The following is a 21,659-nucleotide window of genomic DNA, read 5'->3' as shown; positions in this document are numbered from 1 at the left end:
GAGTGTAACATCGGGGTGAGCTTATATCTTTAAAAATATCAATAATTAAGAAATTATGTTGTATTTTGTTGCCTAATGATGTTATTAAAGATATAAGCTGATCTTCATGTTACACTCATCGAGACCTTTCATTTGAGTACCCACATGCATTTTTATATATTTTATATAAGGTAAAAGCCCCAATAGATGATCACGTACCAGTATATGATCACTCCATGTATTTGTATATCTATATTCACAAATATAGGTATACAAATACATGGAGTGATCATATACTGGTACATGATCATATATTGGGGCTTTTACCTTATATGATATTTATGAAATATATAAAATATATGAAAAATTGACGTGGGTACTCAAATTAAAGGTCTCGATGAGTGTAATGTCGGAGTGAGCTTATATCTTTAAAAATGTCAGTAGTTGACAAGATACAAGGTCATGTCTTAATTATTGATAATTTTAAAGATGTAAGCTCATCTTGATGTTACACTCATCAAGAGCTTTCATTTGAGTACCCACATGCATTTTTGATATATTTTTCATATATATATAGAAATATATGAAAAATTGATGTGGGTACTCAAATGAAAGGTCTTGATGAGAGTAACATCGGGATGAGCTTACATCGTTAAGAATGTCAATAGTTCACAAGATACAAGATCATTTCTTAATTATGTATCTAGAGGCAAAGCATTTTTTAATACAGCCTAAATACTTATCATCATAAATTGACACCTTGAAAAGGCACAACTCTAAGTCAAGACTTTTCTAATGATACCAAATTTGAATAAAAACCCATTTCATCATATAAATACACTTGTCACAAAATTTTGCTTATTTTCTTAATAATATAGATTACAATGAGTATAATCCAGATATCACGCAGTATAATCTGAATTTTTTTAGCTCCTATCTGAAATTTTTTTTCACCACAGATATCACTGAGTATAATCTGGGATGATATCCAGTGTCATCTTGTTATTTCCGTGTAAATAATCAATATTAATTTGTCTTGTTTTTCTGGAGGCTACATGCTTTAATTGGGTCTTGGACTTATTTTCTCAGAGTGCGTTTCGTATGAAAGTGCTGAATGCGTTTTTACAATATACACATAATCCTCTCGATTAAAGTTTAAGATTTACATATAAATATTGAATAAATATATATATAGTATATAAATAAAATAAATATAATAATAATAAAATAATTTCCATATGATTGAGTACGCCTTCACTGTCAGTGAATATTTAAAAAAATTTGTTCGTGTATAATTATGTATGAATGTTCGATCATTTGTGAAATATATATTACAACTGTGCTTTACATAGGCGTTGTTTATAATAATAACTTATATATGAAATTAATTAATATAAATTTTAAGTATTTGGTTGACTCTTTACATGCCTAGCTGAAGTAAAATTTTCTGAACCGAGCTCTCTGTGGGCTCTTTGTTTAAACAATTGTATACTGAAAATATTTGACATACAATAAAAAAATCTAAATGAAAATAGATAAATTCATTTATAATTATTTTCCTTAAGAAAATATTTTGTTATTTATGATTTATGAATTAATAATTAAGAGCAAGTAGATGGTAGATGATGCGAAAATCAACATTGCTGATGTTGTTCTATCTAATAAAACCTTTTTTTAACTTACGCGAACTCAAGGTATCTACGTTTAAGATTATACCTCGTATGTGTGTTTTATTTAAGTGTAGTGTATTAAATACCCCAAATGAAAACAGAGGAAGCGTGTACACACAACGTCGTCATTGAAAAATGATAAATTTAAAAGGGGAACAGGATAAGTGCGTTGATGACGTACTCTATATTCATGATAAAATATTTTATTATGAAATTCCAAGCTATCGGCTAAGTTAAAACATATATGTTCGATATTTATTGGCTATTCTGCTGAAATTGATTACTAAACAATTATTTTATAGATATTTTTTTTTTTTTTTTTTTTTTTTAATTATTAGTTTGTTTTTAATTTTTTAGTCGTTCAAATTTTTAATAAAAATAAAAATAATAATAATAATAACAATACATAATTTTTTCATAAAAAGTTGTTATTAATTTTTCGAAAAATTTTATTATTATTATTATTATTATTATTATTATTATTAACACTTTTTAGCTGTTTAAATTTTAATAATAATAATAATACATAAATTTTTCATAAAAAGTTATTATTATTATTATTAAAATATTTTAGATTTATTTCAAAATTAAATTATAAAAAAAAAATTGATTCTTATAAAAATTTAAAAAATTTTCAGAAATTTGCTAATTTTTGAGAATCATTTATTAATGATTATTTTCATTATTATTATAATGAAAATAAAGTTAGCCGACATTTAAAAATTTTTGATTTTTTTCATTAAAAAATTATTACAAAAAAATTTTTTTTTATAGGTATGTTAAAAACTTGAAAAAATATAAGTGCAATTTTTTAAAAATATTTTTTAGTTGTAATTTAATAAATTAAGCCAAAAAAAAATTAAAAATGTCGGCTAGCTTTATTATTATTTAATAATAATAATTCTTTCAATGTTAATTTATATTTCGTGGATTTTCGCGGTTTTCCGTGTATTGATAGAATAAATCTAGGCATGTGAGTACGGATTTTAAAAAAAATTTTATGATTTATAAGATACTATAAATCAAATTTATTATTGTTATTATAATTTTTATTATTATTATTATTATTATTATTATTATTATTATTATTATTATTATTATTATTATTATTATTATAAAAACTGCTTTCGAGATTCCATCAACATCTTCAGATACAAGTTTTTATTTATTAATTATAATTAATTATTATTGTACAGTCAAGGTTTTTATATGAATATTCGTAATTTAATTATACTCACAAAGTTCCCGTATATATTTACGATGTAAAGATTACGATTTTGCAGTTTTAAAAAGTTTGCTGTGAAGTTGTAAGATAAATTTAATTACACTAAAAATAGATACTGAAAGTGCCAGACGTTTAATAATAGTTTTTTTTTAACATATGAATTAATAAAAAAATTTTAAAAGAAGAAATATCATTTTAGTTTTTAAAAATACATTTGAAGAATAAAAATTAGCCATCTGGCAATTTTTATAATTTTTTTCATTGAAAAAATTATTGCAAAAAAAAATTTTTTTAATTTAATTTAAAAGTGCAATTTTTAAAAAATATTTTTTTGATCCAATTTAATTAATGAAAAAAAAAAATTAAAAAATTAAAAACGTCGGCTAACTTCAAGTATCATATCTGAAGAATATACTTCACAACTCTGAAGTTAGAAGCAATAAAAAATTCTTACTTACCTTAATATCATTTTTTTTTATTTGTTCTTGGCAAAAAAAAAAAAGATTTAAAATATTGTATTTAAAAAAAAATGACACTGAAGTTGACAGACAGAATTTTTTCATGAAAATTAAATTAGCCGACACCTAAGAATGTTTAGTTTTTTCTTATTGAAAAAATTATTAAAAAAAAAAATCAAAAAAAAATTTCATTTGTAAAAAACTTGAAAAACTGGAAGTGCAATTTTTAAAAAATACTTTTCGTTTGAATTTTTTCAATAAAAAAAAATCAAAAAGTAAGAAACGTTGGCTAAATTTTTTATAATAATTTTTTTAGCAATTAAATTACTAAAAAAAAAATTTAATAAAAAAAGTAAAAATAAAAAAAATTAATGAAAATTAAGTTAGCTGACATCTAAAAATTTAAAAAATATTTTTTATTAAAAAAATTAAAAACAGAATTCATTTTTAAAAAATTTTAAAAACTATAAGTGCAATTTCTTAAAAATATTATTTAGTTTTAATTTAATAATTAAAATAAACTCAAAAAATAAAGAATGTCAGCTAACTTTAGTACTATATAAAATTATAGTGAAAAAATATTTTTTAAAATCATTTTTATTATTTTAATTGATTTTGTAAAAGAATTTAAAAAATTGACAGTTTTTAGCTAATTTCAGTATCATAAAAAAATTCTTTAAATACATCCAGTTTAAAAAAAAATTATAAATTTCTTCTTCTCGAAGTTTACCTAAGTAAATTTCTTCTTCACAATATGTTACAATCAATGAAACCCAATTGTTAAGCACAATAAAACTTAATAATTTTCAATTACTTGAAACATTATTATTACAATAACAATATTAATATAAAAACAAATAACAATGTTGATATCAATAATTACATAAGTGAATATTTAATTCCGTCATTCAGTTTATAATTGTAAAATATTATTAATTAAAGGATAGGTATAAAGACGTTAAAAACGAAATAAAAAATGAAAGAAACAACTTTAAATAATCTCTAAAATACTGATCTAATAACTTCATTAAATAATATTATTATTATTGTTATTTAACTAAAGATTTTTATTATGAGCTTTATAATTATTATTGTAATTTAGTGTCGCCTGAAGATGTGTTGCGTAAGACAGTTAATATTTACACACGCTTTGATTGCAAATATCTCTTTTTAATCAGTGATATTTATAAATTCATAAACTTTTTTTATTTCTTTATAGAACGTTTAATTGTCTATTATCAATAAAACATTTTATTAAAATAATAGTATTTACAATCAAAGTCCGTGGTTTTTATATTAAATATTATTATAAAATATAATTTTTTTTTTAATTTAAAAAACAACTTGTGAGTTCCTTGCGTCAATTCAAATTGCAGATTTACGTATGGAGTTTTAAAAATAAACAAGTTAAAATTGACTTTCATAAGATTTTCACATGCTCAAATAAAACTGTGAGACATTAAACGATCTGACGTGCTCAGAACACCGGTCTGCCCAAATAAAATCAGAAGATCTGAGTGTTCATATCCAGCAGATTCAAAGTCATTGTATTGAACAACCCGATAAAAAATTTTTTTACATGATCATATATAATTGTATATAATTATATATGATTATATATGGTATTGTACATAAGATTATATATAATTATATATGACTATATATGAAGCAATATACAGCTATGCAAGATTATATATAGTGATATATATAATTATATATACTTATATGTAATTAGCATATATAATTGTATATAATCATAAATGATTATATATGGAATTACATATATAATTATATATGTTTATATAATATTAACATATATAAAAATTTTTTCTCGGATTCCGAGAAAGAATTTTTCTATATAATTATATAAGGTTGGCAATAGCCTAATCGGCTCGGTACCTGCATTTCGAAAGAGTGGGACCAGGGTTCGATTCCGGCGCGCACCAATATTTTTCAATGATTATAAACTAAGAATATGTGCGTTTCATTGCCAGCCTCTGTACCGGTCGGGTTTTCTGTGGTTTTCCCTTATAGTTATGGAGGTAAAATGTCATTATAGAAGTACCTCCATACTATTTAAGACCGTAATGCAAATGCAGGTACTGATTATAAACGCGTAAGTCGGCCACAGTCGCAGCACATGTGTGTCGGGCATGAAAGAAAAAATCCCGACATGCAGGGGGGTGGGGACGAAAAAGTGGTTGAGAGTTATAATGACGGGGTTGAGAGATTATATTGCGGAGAAAAAAGTGGAGAGACAATAATTCCCCACCCTCCCTTGTAAAACACTCTACAGTGATACAAGTAAAACCATCCTCAATTATAACCTCAATTATTATATAATTATATATAATTATATATGGAATCACATATATAATTATATACAATTATATATGCTTATATATAATTAGCATATATAATTGTATATAATCATATATGATTATATATGAAATCACAAATATAATTATATATGGAATCATACATATAATTATATATGCTGATATATAATTAACATATATAAAAAATTTTTCTATATAATCATATATGATTATATATAGAATTGTATATAAAATTATATATAATTTTATATGACTACATATAGAGCAATATACAGCCATGCAGGATTATATATAGTTCCATATATAATTATATATAATCATACATGATTATATATGGAATTACATATATAATTATATATGTTTATATAATATTAACATATATAAAAATTTTTTCTCGGATTCCGAGAAATAATTTTTCTATATAATTATATATGTAATCACATATATAATTATATACAATTATATATGCTTATATATATTAGCATATATAATTGTATATAATCATATATAATTATATATGAAATCACAAATATAATTATATATGGAATCATATACATAATTATATATGCTGATATATAATTAACATATATAAAAAATTTTTCTATATAATCATATGTAATTGTATATAATCATATATGATTATATAAGGAATTGTATATAAAATTATATATAATTTTATATGACTACATGTGGAGCAATATACAGCCATGCAGGATTATATATAGTTCCATATATAATTATATATAATCATACATGATTATATATGGAATTGTATATCAGGTCATATATAATCATATATGACTATATATGAAGCAATATACAGCCAAGCAAGATTATATATAGTTCCATATATAATTATATATAAGTATAATTAATTATATATGCTTATATATAACTAACATATAAAAAAATTTTTTCTTTGAAAAAAAAATTTTTTTTGGTTATCACAAAAAGTGTAAAATGATGTTTATAATTATGTTTAAATAATTCTGAAATACAAAATTTGTTACATTTCCTATGAGATGTTTTGGTCTGCTCTGCTACTACCTAATAGTAAAATCATTATTTATTTTATTATTTAAATAAGTATTATATTATAATGAGATTCGGTAAAATAAATAAATTATGAATCATGACTATCCAAATATATTATAAAATCAATTTTTATATTATATTTATAATAAACTCATATGATACATTATGTAGATCATAGAATCATTATCATCTAAGACAACAGCACAGCAGACAGAAACTTCAAGACGCACGGAGATCACCAAAGTTACGCAGCATTGAGCAGGGTTAATAGTTGGATGGGTGATCGCTGGTGTTATAGTTGTAAAATTATATATAAACATTTTTTTTGCATTTTAATTGGTTATAGAGAATTGCGTAGGACCATATTAAATACTCTATCCATAAAATTAACCCAATAATTAATTAGATGTAATAAATATATAATTAAATATTGTTTTATATGATTATATACGATTATATTTGGCCATTTTTCATATATAATCATATATAATCAATTTATATATAAATATTTCTTCTTAAGAAGGCCAGGGACCGAATATCGGTAAGAATAAGAAGATATGATAATACTATACTGTAAGAGCACAAACTTTTGAGTTTTAGCTTTAACAAGAGAGCAAGAAAGAGACCAGAGAGTACTCTCATCTCATCTGTGGCAATCTGCGGTCGTCGGAATCAAGCCAGGCCAGCCGGCCCCTGGCTTATGCGAGAAATGGCGCCAACATTCCCATCGTCTCACAGACTTGTGCGGCAATAAAATCGCCCCGATCGTTGTAAGCAACACACACAACACACAAGTATTATAATATATCGAGTAGTTGTTGTTAGTTATATACAACTTAAACTTTTAACTCTTACATCCATACAAATATAAATATACATATATATAAATATAATACCATACGATCGGAAAAAAACGATCCGAGTAAACTGTTACACTCGGGTGGGCGTTTAATACTTCACCTTCTACTTCATATTCTTCTTCTTAAACTTAAACTTAGATTTCTTCTTCTTCATTTTTATCTTCCTCTTCCTCTTGAGTATTCTTCCCTTGTTCTTGTTCCTCGTGGCGTTGCATTGTACAAAATATGCACCGGGTCTTCACCTCTTCACTGAAAAAAAAAGAAGATGATAATAAATAAATAAATAAATAAAAATAATTTATTTTCGCGTAATAATTCTCGGCAATAAAAAATAAATAAAAAATGACTATAATAATTTAGAGGATGATAAAAAAAATTTGATGACAAATAAATAGTTGTTTGTTTGGTGCGATTCAACGATATCAGTGTTGATATTAAAACTGCATCTCGCGAGAGCCAATGACACGCATCACCATTTATTATTACTATTATTATTTTTTGTTATTTATTTTTCTTTTTTATTGAATCTAACTTTTTTTTTTTAACTCAATCTCTCTCTGACTTGTGGCAACACGCAAATAGATGTCCCAGATCCGTCGGTGTTTATCGCTTCGCATAAACGACTCATGTAAGCGGGGGGGCGTTGTGTCAATTTTTCGTATTTTATTATTTCAATCGGCTGTTTGGCGCCTCCTGCGATCATTTGTCGCGTCTCGTGACACTTTCTAATGCCCATCGGCGTATGCCATCAGTTTTGCTATATTTATTTAACATATCATTATTTCTTCTTTATTGCAGCGATACTTTATCTATTTACACTAGTTTACTTCTTAAGTCAGGTCACCGATTCTTCTTTAGATCACAACAGTATATTTCTTCAAATTAATTTTATTTTTTTTCTAAATTATTTCTACCACCGAAATCTAGACTTCTGTATTAAATCACGATTATTGCTCTTCAAATTTAATTATAATTAACCAAAAAAGTTTAAATACGGTGATGAAGAGTAGCAGCCATCTTATTTAACCTTAACAATGAAGTTCGCTTTATTAGTTGTGAAAAAGACCGTCAGGTGACGCTGTACGGTGAATTATTTATTTATATTCATAATTATTCAACATATCATTATTTCTTCTTTATTGCAGCGATATTTTATCTATTTACACTAGTTTACTTCTTAAGTCAGGTCACGGATCCTTCTTTAGATCACAACAGTATATTTCTTCAAATTAATTTTATTTTTTTTCCAAATTATTTCTACCACCGAAATCTAGACTTCTGTATTAAATAACGACTATTGCTCTTCAAATTTAATTATAATTAACCAAAAAAGTCTAAATACGGTGATGAAGAGTAGCAGCCATCTTGTATAACCTCTAGCAACAAAGTTCGCTTTATTAGTTATGGCAAAGACCGCCAGGTGGCGCTGTAAGGCAAAAATCAAGTTGCCGCCTAGAAAATAGTAAAATTCAAAAATTTTTTATAATTTTTTTAAAAATATAAAATTAATTTGTTCACTTACTAAAATTTAAACAATTTAAAGGCATGAATAATAAAAGACACGTAATTTTAACCGAGATATTTTTTTTCAGCAGGTTATTTGAATTTGATCGGCGTGAAATCGATCGGGACATTGGTGTCGGCGCAAAATCTTCCTAGAAAAAGAAAACAAAAAAAAAAAGTAATAAATTGAAATAGAAATGAATAGCATAAAATAAGAATACTAAATAATAAAATAACAAGAATAAAGTAGATGAATAAGAATAAGAAGAAGAACAATCTGAGGGTAAAGAAGAAGAAGAAGAAGTTTCTCCTCATGGGTCTAAACCAAGTGAGAAAAGAATTTCGTGCTCGCACACGCAATCAAGGGATTATCCTTTGTATATTGACTCGTCCCTCGCTGCCTTAATGCGACTCATGAATAGGCGAGAAACGAGTCTTTGGTATTATTCACGATCGTGCAGGTCCAGCGTCGTTTTTCTCACCCGATTTCTTCACTAAACCACTGTCGAGAAATACGTTGGCACAAACTTTTTGTTGGTTTCGCTTACTATATCTATATCTATATATTAAACCTTAACCCATCGAATGTCTTTTCTATCCTGCTCTTGTCGTGGAAGAGACCAACGGAGCCATCGGACTACAGACCGTCGGTCAGGATCGGCGTACCACCAGGTAATTCGTAGAAACGTCGCATTCACCACCGGAGATTAATGCAAGTCTTTTCTACATAACAGCTCTCTGGAGTCTCGGGTTTGGATATTGGGTGTGAGGTCCAACCACTTGCCCTGGCACATTTATCGGCTTTGTGTACCAAAAGAGACCGCGAATTTCCTGCCGGAGATTTATCATGTAGTCCTAAAAAATAAAAAATAAGTATAAGCCAGCGAGTGAAGCTAACTAAATAAAAAAACCAAAATAAATTTTAACATATATGAATACAATTTGATGTATGTATCTCCCGACACCTAGGAAGTTTGTCTCACACCTACGTAGTGTCTGTAGGCCGCGAGTCGGACCCGCCTTAGCTGATTGACTCCCCAGAGAGTTACCGGCGTCTCAGCTCAGCATCATCAGCATCACTACTCCCACGCGACGTTGTCTCCAAATCAAAGCCACTATCTCGGCAATCTCAATCCTATCAAGAGATAAAAAAAAAGTTAAGTAAAAAGTATCATTATTTTATTTATTCTTGTTCTTATTGTGATTATTAGTCGCTTTTTTGTGCTCATTATTGTCATTTTTTCAGACGGTGCACTCAGACACGCTGCTATCCCAAGTATGAGATAGGTGCAGCTCAAGAAGAAAAGTAATATCGGGTTGGGTCAGCGTGTGCCCAGTTTGCATACTACATGCTATGATAATATCAGCTATCAGCTATTATCAAGCCTCGCTGAAAGAAGATATATTAATATTTATATTTTGACTGAATATTGTAAACGACAAAGCAGCATTTATTGCTTATTGACAGAGTTAATACATGAATCTTTATAGTATGTGATATTGGATTTTGGTAAGAAACTTTTGAGGTGTTTTTTGTAATATTAATTGTATTATACAGAAGAATTTCGATAACTAGAACTTCAAGGGAGAGGCAAAAAAATTCGAGTTATAGAGGATTTTGATTTGACATAAAGAGGTTGAGATTCATTCTTATAAATTTTGAGTTAGAGGGGTAAAATGAATAACAATTCAAGTTTGCAGAGATGACACACATATTTTTATTTATTATAAATCAACATTATTTCAAAACATCTTTAAAATAAAAAAATATGGCATTAAAAAAGTCAGTAATTTTTTAATTTCCCGCTAAGAAAATTGAAAATTTTCAAAAATCGGGGTTATTGGTTTTACCCTGTTTTTCGAAAATCGAGTTTTCATTAGATCTTGATGTTTTGAGGTCCTAGGAAGCTTCCCTGAATGTTTTCGCGATGATGTCCGTATGTCTGTGTGTATGTATGTATATGTGTGTATTAGGGTGTGCCAAAATGTAACTTCCTTGATGGACCTCTTAAAATTGGAATTTTGAGTTCACCTTTTAACAGGAGTTGTGTTTGGGTATTTCCTGACATATTTTGAGTGCTAAGGATTTATTTAATTTTTATAGAATTTTTTAACAGGAGTTTTGTTCGGCCACTTTTGCTGAAATTTCAAAATTTAAAAATTTGGTCGAACAAAACTCCTGTTAAAAAATTCTATAAAAATTAAATAAATCCTTAGCACTCAAAATATGTCAGGAAATGCCCAAACACAACTCCTGTTAAAAGCGGAACTCAAAATTCCAATTTTAAGAGATCCATCAAGGAAGTTACCTTTTGGCACACCCTAGTGTGTATGTATGTATGTATGTATGTGTATGTACGTATGTACGTATGTATGTAACCCTCTTATAATTTTTGAACGGCTTGACCGATTTCATCGCGGTTGGCGCCATTCGAAAGGGATTGACCAAACTTAGATTTTGAATACACTTTGGACCGATTCGGACCGATAGATTTTGAGAAATTTCAAAAATACTACAAAAAAAATTCAAATATGGTTTTTTTGGAATAACTTTTAAACGGCTTTATCGATCGATTCCAAAAATTAATTAGCTCTTAACATCAAAAGACCACGTCGATTATCGCCAGTCTGGTCAAAATTGGTTGATTCGTTCGTGAGTTATCGTTGACGAAAGAAAACCGAAAAAATTGTTTTTTCGGAATCACTCCGAAATTCCTAGTTCAATCAATTTATACTTAAAAATTTTTCATGATGCTTCAAAAACTGCGTCGAATGCTGCCAACCGCGTGAAAATCGGTTCATTCATTCAAAAGTTATTGCCGTTTGAAAATTCAAAAAATTGTGTTTTATTAAACTGCTATTAGAGTTTTGAGCTCGAAGAGCTAAAAAAGATACAAAAATCATATTTTTGAGCTCGAAGAGCTCAAAAACGTAATGTGTAATTTTGAGCGCTTAAGAACAAAATGAGCGGGAAGTTGCAGGGATGGCCTTTAGGGCCAACCGTCGTCCTAATTTGTTTTGCTTTAGATAATTCGGTTGTTCTCTATCTATACCATTGTCCAAGATATAAAGAGCAGAAAATTCTTGTTCTTCAGAATTGCTGATTTGCTCTATAAAAATTCGTTTTTTTTTGTATTGGTTTTGAAAAAGGACTTTATTTTATAAATATTCTCCTTGTTTTAAGTAATAATGTCCTTATTATAACTTATTCGCTAATATAATTTTTTAATTTTTATATTGTCATCATATCGACGGTCTAATTAGCAATTGGTCTAACTCGTTATTTTTTAGAAGGTGATTTTTAATATTTTGATGTAGCAATAGTCTAATTATAAATTATTTGAATGATCCAAACTAAAATGTTATACCGCTATTAGATATTAAATTGTTTTTTAAAGTGATAATAAATTTTGAACTAATTGTTTTTTCATACAAATGGAAGATTCTCTGAAATGGAGTTAGACAATTTGCTAATTAGAACATCGATATGATGCTCTCTATAAAAAACAGTAACTGAAAAAAAAAATATGTTTTCTAATAATATTAATGAAATTTAACTATTTAAATAATAAATAATATGATAAGCACCTGTTTATAAGAATTCGTAAAGTATTCAATGCGGTTCTTGCCTCTTTGATGGAAACCCATCGAGCGCATATTTTCCACAAACGTCTGAAGAAGGAGTAATAAACTCCGAGCATCAATTAATATTTTGATGAGTTACAATTAAAAATCGAATTGTTTGAACTTACGGATGAATTTTACTAGGTACCTCGGATAGTTAGAGGAGAGTAGTGAGGAAAGTACATACCAAGCACTGATGTATAATGTAAGATATATATAATACCTCTTAGATACAGAATACAGAGAGCAAGACACTACGTAAAGAGCAGAGCGGACTACTCAGCCTCCCACCCGGCAACTCAACGACGACTACGACGATCTGGCTGACTTGTTTCTATACGGTCACTCAGTCACCAAGTCAGTCATTCATCCGCGAGCTCGCGAGTCGTGCTCTTCGAAGATATTTAACCAGTTGGACGTTGGCCAATCGTCTGCTCCAAGATCTATTGGAAACTAATCCACGATAATCCTTCTTGTAGTGATCTTGTGTGTTTTTTTTAAACTTATTTTTACTAAAAGTTGATCGGTTATTGTCACCAAAATTAATCAAAGTCTGTTGAAGAATATAAATAATATTATCAAGGATGATAATAACCGATAAAGATGTGTTACCTTTAATCCGATGATCAGTTTATATTTAAATATTGTTAGTAAACTAGTCGGCTGACGATGATCTCGAATTTGCCACCAAGTTTGGCTACCGGATCATCATGCTGCATGAGTTACTTCTGGAAGCTTGTCACAGCATCAACTAACAGCAGATTTAGATTATCTTCTTTGGAAGAATCCCCAGTTATTGGGATTAAATCTGTTGAAGAAGAAATATTAAAACAAGATAAAGAAGAATTATTAGCAATTGGTGGTGGTATTGCTATTTTATTATCATTATCATCATCACTTACTACAGTCAGTAGTCTTACTACAGTTCTAGGACTCTTATCGTGAAAATAAGAGCGGCAACCGGATTGTTTTGCACGCGTGACAAAAGATAAGTGTTTTGTTGGTTTATTATTTTATTTAACTCTCATTGTAACTACTTTAAAGAAAATAGAGAAGAAATAGTGGTGCGTGTTGTTACTTCAAGACTGAGAGTTATTTTTTTTTAAACTTATTTATTTAAATTATTTATTTATTTATCGGTATTAATTATTTTTATTTGTTAATTTTGCTACGTTATAACTTTAGTGATTTTTAAAATAAAAATAATAAGTAAAACTAAAAGAAGAATAAGAGTAAGAGTAAGAATAAGTTGAGAAGATATATATATTGGAGAAGGAAAAAATAAAATACGTGAGGATAAATAAAATAAATAATTCAGGAGTTAAGCGCAATGTACGTTCAGACGAGCGGTAGTATGCTGGCGATTTTGCTGGCACTTATTGCTGCTGGTGGGTCAGTTGTTGGGACCGAGGGAAAAAGAGTCGCACCACTTATCGATGATGACTGGACCAAGAGACCACACCGCGCTGCCGGTAAGTTGTTCCCACGCACTCATTTCGCTAATTTATTATTATCGTCCCAACTCTTTCGTATACTTATACATATTTAAATGTATTTTTCAGCCGAGCTTATTACATCCATCTACATATATATATTTATATAAATATATACAATGTGTATTCGTACAAATCTTGGTGTCACATGTGTGCGTGTGTATGTGTGTACATACCTACCGGCGTCTTTTCCACTATTTAATCTTGATCGAGATAACACACCGACACTTTAGATATTAAATTAGCCCATTTCATCATTTTTTTCTCTTCACACTTGATATATATATATATATATATATATATATATATATATATATATATATATATATATATATATATATGTTTTATTTATAGCTGTCCCTATTATTGATACGAAAGTCGTATTAATATATCGTTTCGCGCGACACTTACACGCACTTTTTTATTCCCACTACTTTTTCCTTGCCCCTTTTCGAAATATTTATTTTGAAAAGCTTTTTATTTATTTTCTTATTTTTCTTTTAGTTTAGCTTTTCTTTTACGAATAATATCGTAAATATAATAAATAGGTATTTATAAACCGCGAATAGGTGAAAATTTATCTGATTTTTATCAAAGATGATTTGAAATTAATCGTGATATTTGTTTTGATAAAGAAGAAATAATAAAATAATTATTTTACTTTAAAAAAAGATTGAAATAATTTTTTTACAGAAAAAACAAACTTAAGCCGAGAAAATTTTAAGGAAGACAAAAGTTATTCTGGAGCAAGAAGAAATTTTTAATATTTTTTTGAGCCAAGAAAATATTTTTCCTAATTATTTTTTTGAGCGAAAAAAAATTTTTTTTGACAAGAAATTTCACTTATTCCAACAAAATTAATTCTCGTGCTTTAAGAAATAAATATTTTGATCCAAGAAAATTTATTCAAGTCAAGAAAATCTTGTTTTGAGAAAATTCAGCGTCTTGCTCCAAAAAATTTAGTTCTTGATAGAAATAAATTTTCTTGTCTTGAGAAAATTTCTCTCTTGCTCCAAAAAATTAAATATAAAGATAGAATTAAATTTTCATTAATATTTTTATTGATTAACATGTCAAATGGGAAGATCAAATAATATTGAATCATTTTTTTTTTATTCAATATGTATAATTGCACGCTAAAATAATATAAAATGGGTATCAAATATTCAAGAGAAAAATTTTCTCAAGGTGAGAAAATTTTTTTCTCAGCTGAAGTAGATGGCACAGCTTCCCTAAAGTATCTAAAAATCTTGATCAAATATAAAAATTTATCGTATCAAGTATTTATGATAATTTGAATTAAGAAAAAATTACTTCCACCAAGAATAGAATTTAAAGAAAAATTTTTACTTCGGCCAACACAACTTCGGTCTTCCTTCCTTCGAAAATTTTCTTGAATCAAGAATTTTGTTCTCCAGTCAAGAAATTTTTCTTTTTGTGTACAAAAAAAAAAATACTAATATTGCATATTTTTCATATCCAAGCTTTTATCTTATAGTTTAGCGTTTTTTTACGACAAATTAATATCTTAAGATTATTAGGTAAATTCAAATATTTTGTAGCAACATAGCAAGCGTTCTTTACGCTAATCCTTTTTTTAATTTAAGGGAGAGATATCGACTTAAATTTAGTTCTAGTTTGTTTAGTATTGTATAGATCTTTACACTCTTGATAGTAACGCATTAGAGCTTTTACAATAAAAGTTTTCTTAATATTGAAGCAAAAAGGGTGATTCTAAAATAATAACATTCCAGGTGTACAAATAGTGATTATAAACTAGCAATTAGTGATTATCAATTATCAATTACTAATAATTTTTATCTTTTTGTTTTTCTCTTCTCTCAGATCTCTCAAATCTTAAATCTATCTTCTCTTTGTAGATACTATTTATTGTGTATAAAAATTATTAAACATTCTAAACATGAAAATATAAAATATTCTTATAAATCGCCGAGGGCGTTTCTTTACAAATAAATATTAACTTACTGGTATTAATAAAAAAAATACGAAACTTTTATAATAATTATTTCTTCTTATTTAAAAAAGAAAAAAATAATAAAAATAATTTTTATAAAATAAGTATAGAGAAACTTGTGAAAAAGATTTAGTTAGTGAGATTGGCGGTTAATTGGCCGCAGAAAAGTAGAAGCAGAAGGAGATGAGAGCCGTCCCATAAGTATACGCGATATTAAGTGTACTTACGGTTCATAATGTTCGGACAAAGCATCTTTTGTGCTGAAAAAAAAAAAGCGCAATAAATGAAAATGAAATAGTGAAATATTACTATACAGGAAACTTAAATAAGAATAAAATAAAATAGCAAAGCTCATAAGCACAAGATAAAATATTATTCCCACATTGGCTACCTTTCTCTCGGAATTTAGTTGGTACCTAGGATACTACCTATTCCCGAATGTGTGGTTACTCTACACAGAGTTTAGCATATAAATGTGTGAGAGAGTCTTGTAAGCCTCAGAGCGAGCATCGCTTCTAGGTGTTGCCGCAAATAGACGGCCAGCAGACACAAAACGATTGCCGTCGACGCCGAGAGACTACCACGTACCACGTAGCCTTCTCTTTCTTTATCACTCTTGTGTGTCTTGCTCTGCGGTATGTATCTACATCTCACTGGTTAATGCTTTCTGGTTTCTGCTGGTGTATATACCACTGCATATGTACAATGTGCATGGACATGCAGCTATGGCGCCTGTTGCGTAAATTTATTTATCCTAGATTTTTAAGCTCAAGATGATGACGATCGTAAAACCTTAACCGGGAGAAAGAAAACATTCTCTCCCTGGATCTGGATCCAGATAATCATCAGCATCGAGCTGGGGTCTGGTTGACAGCCGCAACAAATGTTTACTAAAAAAGCAAATATATGCATCTATATTATTAAGAGAATAAGCAAAATTTTGTGGACAGTGTATTTATATGATAAAATGGGTGTTTATGGTTAAATTTGGTATCGTTGGAAAAGTCTTCACTTGAATTTGTGCCTTTTCAAGGTTTCATATCGATGGTTTTCTGACGCAACCACGTATCTCGATTTTTGAAGATGAAAGGGTTCAACTGAAAAATTGCTAATTAACTATAAACGCGTTACTGAAAAAAAAAAGATAAACCAGATTAATAATAAACATGATAGTAATCTTAGAAAATACAATTGATAAATATTGTTTTTAGATGAATATTCATTTTTTATGAGTCATTTTTTACCTCATCTCTAAAATTGTCATTTTTGAGATACGAGGTTGCGTCAGAATCGATATCATTCTTACCAATAGTCAATTTACGATAATAAGTATTTAAGCTGCATTTGAAAATGCTTTATCTTTAGATAAATAATTGAGAAATGACCTTGTATCTCGTGAACTATTAACATTTTTAAAGATATAAGCTCATTCCGATGTTACACTCATCGAGACCTTTAATTTGAGTACTCACATCAATTTTTCATATATTTATATATATTATGTATATGTATATATAAAAAATATATCAAAAAGGCATGTGGGTACTCAAATAAAAGCTCTTGATGAGTGTAACATCAAGATGAGCTTATATCTTTAAAATTATCAATAATTAAGAAATGACCTTGTATCTTGACAACTACTGACATTTTTAAAGATATAAGCTCACTCCGACATTACACTCATCGAGACCTTTAATTTGAGTACCCACATAAATTTTTCATATCTATATATATATATATATATATATATATAGGAGACTTTCTATATATATAGTCACTCATCACGATATCTCTGGAACTATAATACCTAGAGACTTGAAATTTGGCAGGAATATTCCTTTCACCAAGTAGAGGTCAGCTAAGAACGGACTTTACGGAATTCCACCTACAAGGGGGTTTGCGGGGGCGTCAACAAAGAAAGATTCCCGTTTTTAAACTATAGCTCTTATCGACTCCAAATTTGGTAGGAATCTTCTGTAAGAGATGTAGAAATAATATATGAATGAATTTTACGATAGCTTACCTCACAGGGGTTTGCCGGGGTGGGTGTTAACAATTAAAATTTTTAATTTTCAAGCTATAGCTCCCTTACAAATATAAATAATGCTGTGAAGCGGGAAAGAATAGGAGTTACGGTAATTATTACGTGAAGCGTTCCACATTCACGTAACAGGATATTGGTAGGAAAGGATTGAGAAAGGAATGTGGAGAGGATCATCTTAATGTGAGTTTATAGAATATGCGAGAAAAAATTATTAGATAGCTCGGACTGGGATTCGAACCCAGAATCTTCCGAAGACATGTCGGCTACTCTACCATTTGAGCTATAGTCTCTAAATTTGGTAATAATCTTCTATATGTGATGTGGAAATAATCTAAGAGCGGATTTTACGACGAACCACCCCCAATAAGGATTGCGGGGGTGGGTTTTAAAATCTAAAATTTTAATTTCCAAACTGTAACTTCTGCAGACTCTAAATTTCGTAAGAATCTTTGCGTATGATGTCAAGTTCAGCTAAGAATGGATTTTCTCGATTTCTAATCCCAAAAGGGATTGCGGGGGCGTTAAAAATGGAAATCTCTCATTTCCAAACAATAGTTTTTATGGACTCAAAGTTTTGTAGGAACCTTTTATTTATAATGTAAAAATCATCTCGAATAGGATCTCACGGAATTCCTCCCCCTATATAGAAGTACGGGAGTGATAATTGTCAAAAAATTCATATTGTTCCTACAGATATGAAATTTGATAGAATCTCAAGAGAAACAGGAAATCACAGGGATGGCCTCCAAGGTCAACGGATTTCAATATTTTTTTTTCTTAATAATTATATTTTCTTACAACAATTGTCGCTTTGGCAACGGCGAAAATTTCATTGTAAGATTTCCAAAATTTAACTTTACATGTAGCTATTCAGTCAACGGACTAAGAATTTTACATACATTTTATTTTTACTGATCACATAACCGATGAATTGTTCTTATTACGGGATCGCGGAAATGTAACAGATTAAAATGATAGTATATTACTCACCTAAGGCAGGAAAGTGAGAAATGTCTCAGATCACATGTAATTGTTGGCTGAGGCGAATCCGAGGTTGACAAACATGTGATCTGCGGCTTTCTTATTTCCTGCCCAAGGTGATAATACTATTTCTAAAGACTTAAGGTATGGAAAAAAAATTTGGCTACTTATTTTAAGAGAATTCGTAAAGACCATGTACAAATAATTTTATACGAAAAATTGATGTCACGGAGTGAATTTTAATTAACAGCAAAATTCTTCGCAATTTAAGCTAGGCAGATGGCAACTTCGTTTATAAGACCTGCAATTACTTTAACTGAAACTTTCAATGATCATTTCAAATTTTTCTCTTCAATTCAATTTTTTCATTTTCAGAAGAAAGCCACAGGAATCTCATAAGAATTGCTCATTGAAAGTTATATTGAATATTAGCTAGAATTATCACATGGATAAAAGGTACAGGCCAATCCGATAGAATTTGGAATCTGTGCAAGTCAAAACAATACTCTAATTAAATTTCAAATCTAGATCTGAAAATACAATTCTATCAAGTGCCCAGCGTAGCGGGCGGGTAACAGCTAGTATTTTATATATTTCATAAATATCATGTATGTAAAATATATGAAATATATAAAAAAAAATCATGTGGGTACTCAAATGAAAGGTCTCGATGAGTGTAACATTAAGACGAGCTTATATCTTCAATAACATCATTAGGCGACAAAATACAACATCATTTCTTAATTATTAATATTTTTAAAGATATAAGCTCATCCCGATATTACACTCATCAAGACCTTTAATTTGAGTACCCACATCAATTTTTCATATATTTATATATATTATATATATTATATGTATATATGAAAAATATATAAAAATGCATGTGGCTACTCAAATGAAAGGTCTCGATGAGTGTAACATTAAGATGAGCTTATATCTTCAAAAACATCATTAGGCGACAAATTACAAAATCATTTCTTAATTATTGATATTTTTAAAGATATAAACTCATCTCGATGTTACACTTATTAAGACCTTTTACTTGAGTACCCACATCAATTGTTCATATATTTATATATATTATATATATTAGGGTGTGCCAAAATGTAACTCCCGTGGAGAACCTTTTAAAATTGGAATTTTGAGTTCCGCTTTTAAAAGGGGCTGTGTTTGGGCATTCCCTGACATATTTTAGGCCGAGACGAAGTATTTGATTTTCATAGAATTTTTTAACAGAAGCTTAGTTTAGGCATTTCCGGTGAAAATTCAAAATTTGGTCGGAAGTGCCCAATTAAATCTCCTGTTAAAAATCCTATAAATAATCAAATGAATCCTCTCACTCCGAAATATCTCAGGAAATGCCCAAACACAGCTGCTGTTAAAATTGGAACTTAAAATTCCAATTTTAAAAGGTTCTCCACGGAAGTTATATTTTGGCACACCCTAATATATATGTATATATGAAAAATATATCAAAAATGCATGTGGGTACTCAAATGAAAGCTCTTGATGAGTGTAACATCAAGATGAGTTTACATCTTCAAAATTATCAATAATTAAGAAATGACTTTGTATCTTGTCAACTACTGACATTTTTAAAGATATTAGCTAACTCCGACATTATACTGATTGAGACCTTTAATTTGAGTACCTACATCAATTTTTCATATATTTTAAATATTTCATAAATATCATATATATAAAATATATCAAATATATAAATAAAATCTGGAAAACGGTTGACCCTAAAGGCCATCCCTGGAACTTCCGCCAATTCCATACCTAAATGCTTGAAATTGCACTTATGACGTTTCTGAGCTCTTCGAGCGGAAAAATACAATTGTGTGTTATTTTGAGTTCTCCGAGCTCAAAGAAATAGCTTTTGTATTCTTTTGAGCTCTTCGAGCGGGTAATCGACAACGTCGCACGAGTTGCACATACTATTTTGTATTGCAAATGCGGCGATAGATGTGGGTACAAAATTAGTCCGGGGCAAAGCCCCGAAGGTTGGGGCGGAGCCCCAGTCCATAAAACAAATAAAAAGTTAATGAAGAAACAAATATATATATCACATAATAAATGCAAAGTCACTAATATTAATTAACAAAAAATAAATTTACACATTGAAACAATCAACACATAAAATTAAATGATATTAAATTTAGCTGTTACTACAATTTTTTAATCTTCTTAAAAAAACAAATTTGTTCCAAAAAATTATTCATAAAAAATTGCATTTTTTATTTTATCAAATTCCTACATGTCAATTTTAAAAAAAATTTTTTTTTGTCATCATTTATTTTTTAGAAAAATTATTAAAATGATCAAATTTCCGCTCAATTAATTTTTATCACAATTAGCTCAATATTAATGAATTATTTTTATTTGCGTTAAAAGTATGTAATGTCAACCTCACTTTTTTAATATTGACAGTTAGATTGTGTTTTTTTTTTTTGTTATTTATTTTAAT

At 28.5% G+C, this 21,659-nt stretch overlaps 1 protein-coding gene and 1 long non-coding RNA gene across 3 annotated transcripts in view; one reads left to right on the top strand and one right to left on the bottom strand.

Annotated features, from left to right (window-relative positions):
• Positions 1–7,378: 7,378 nt before the first annotated feature.
• Positions 7,379–10,089, bottom strand: LOC123265037. Its single transcript, XR_006509488.1, has 4 exons — positions 10,009–10,089; positions 9,141–9,924; positions 8,892–9,018; positions 7,379–7,815 (listed from the first exon to the last, which is right to left on the bottom strand). It is a non-coding gene; the product is annotated as an uncharacterized LOC123265037 (long non-coding RNA).
• Positions 10,090–13,885: 3,796 nt separating this feature from the next.
• The window catches only part of LOC123264686 (dorsal-ventral patterning protein Sog), a 62,776-nt gene continuing 55,002 nt past the window's right edge, over positions 13,886–21,659 (top strand). For both annotated transcript variants that reach the window (XM_044728105.1, XM_044728104.1), the window contains exon 1: positions 13,886–14,165. In XM_044728105.1, coding sequence (XP_044584040.1) covers positions 14,024–14,165 — 142 coding nt within the window. In that variant the 5' untranslated portion in view covers positions 13,886–14,023. The remainder of the gene's footprint in view (positions 14,166–21,659) is intronic.

This window comes from Cotesia glomerata, linkage group LG5 (assembly GCF_020080835.1).
Source record: "Cotesia glomerata isolate CgM1 linkage group LG5, MPM_Cglom_v2.3, whole genome shotgun sequence".
Taxonomy (NCBI): Eukaryota; Metazoa; Arthropoda; class Insecta; order Hymenoptera; family Braconidae; genus Cotesia; species Cotesia glomerata.
Note: the sequence above shows the minus strand (reverse complement) of the source record. Positions and strands in the feature narration are given on the sequence as shown.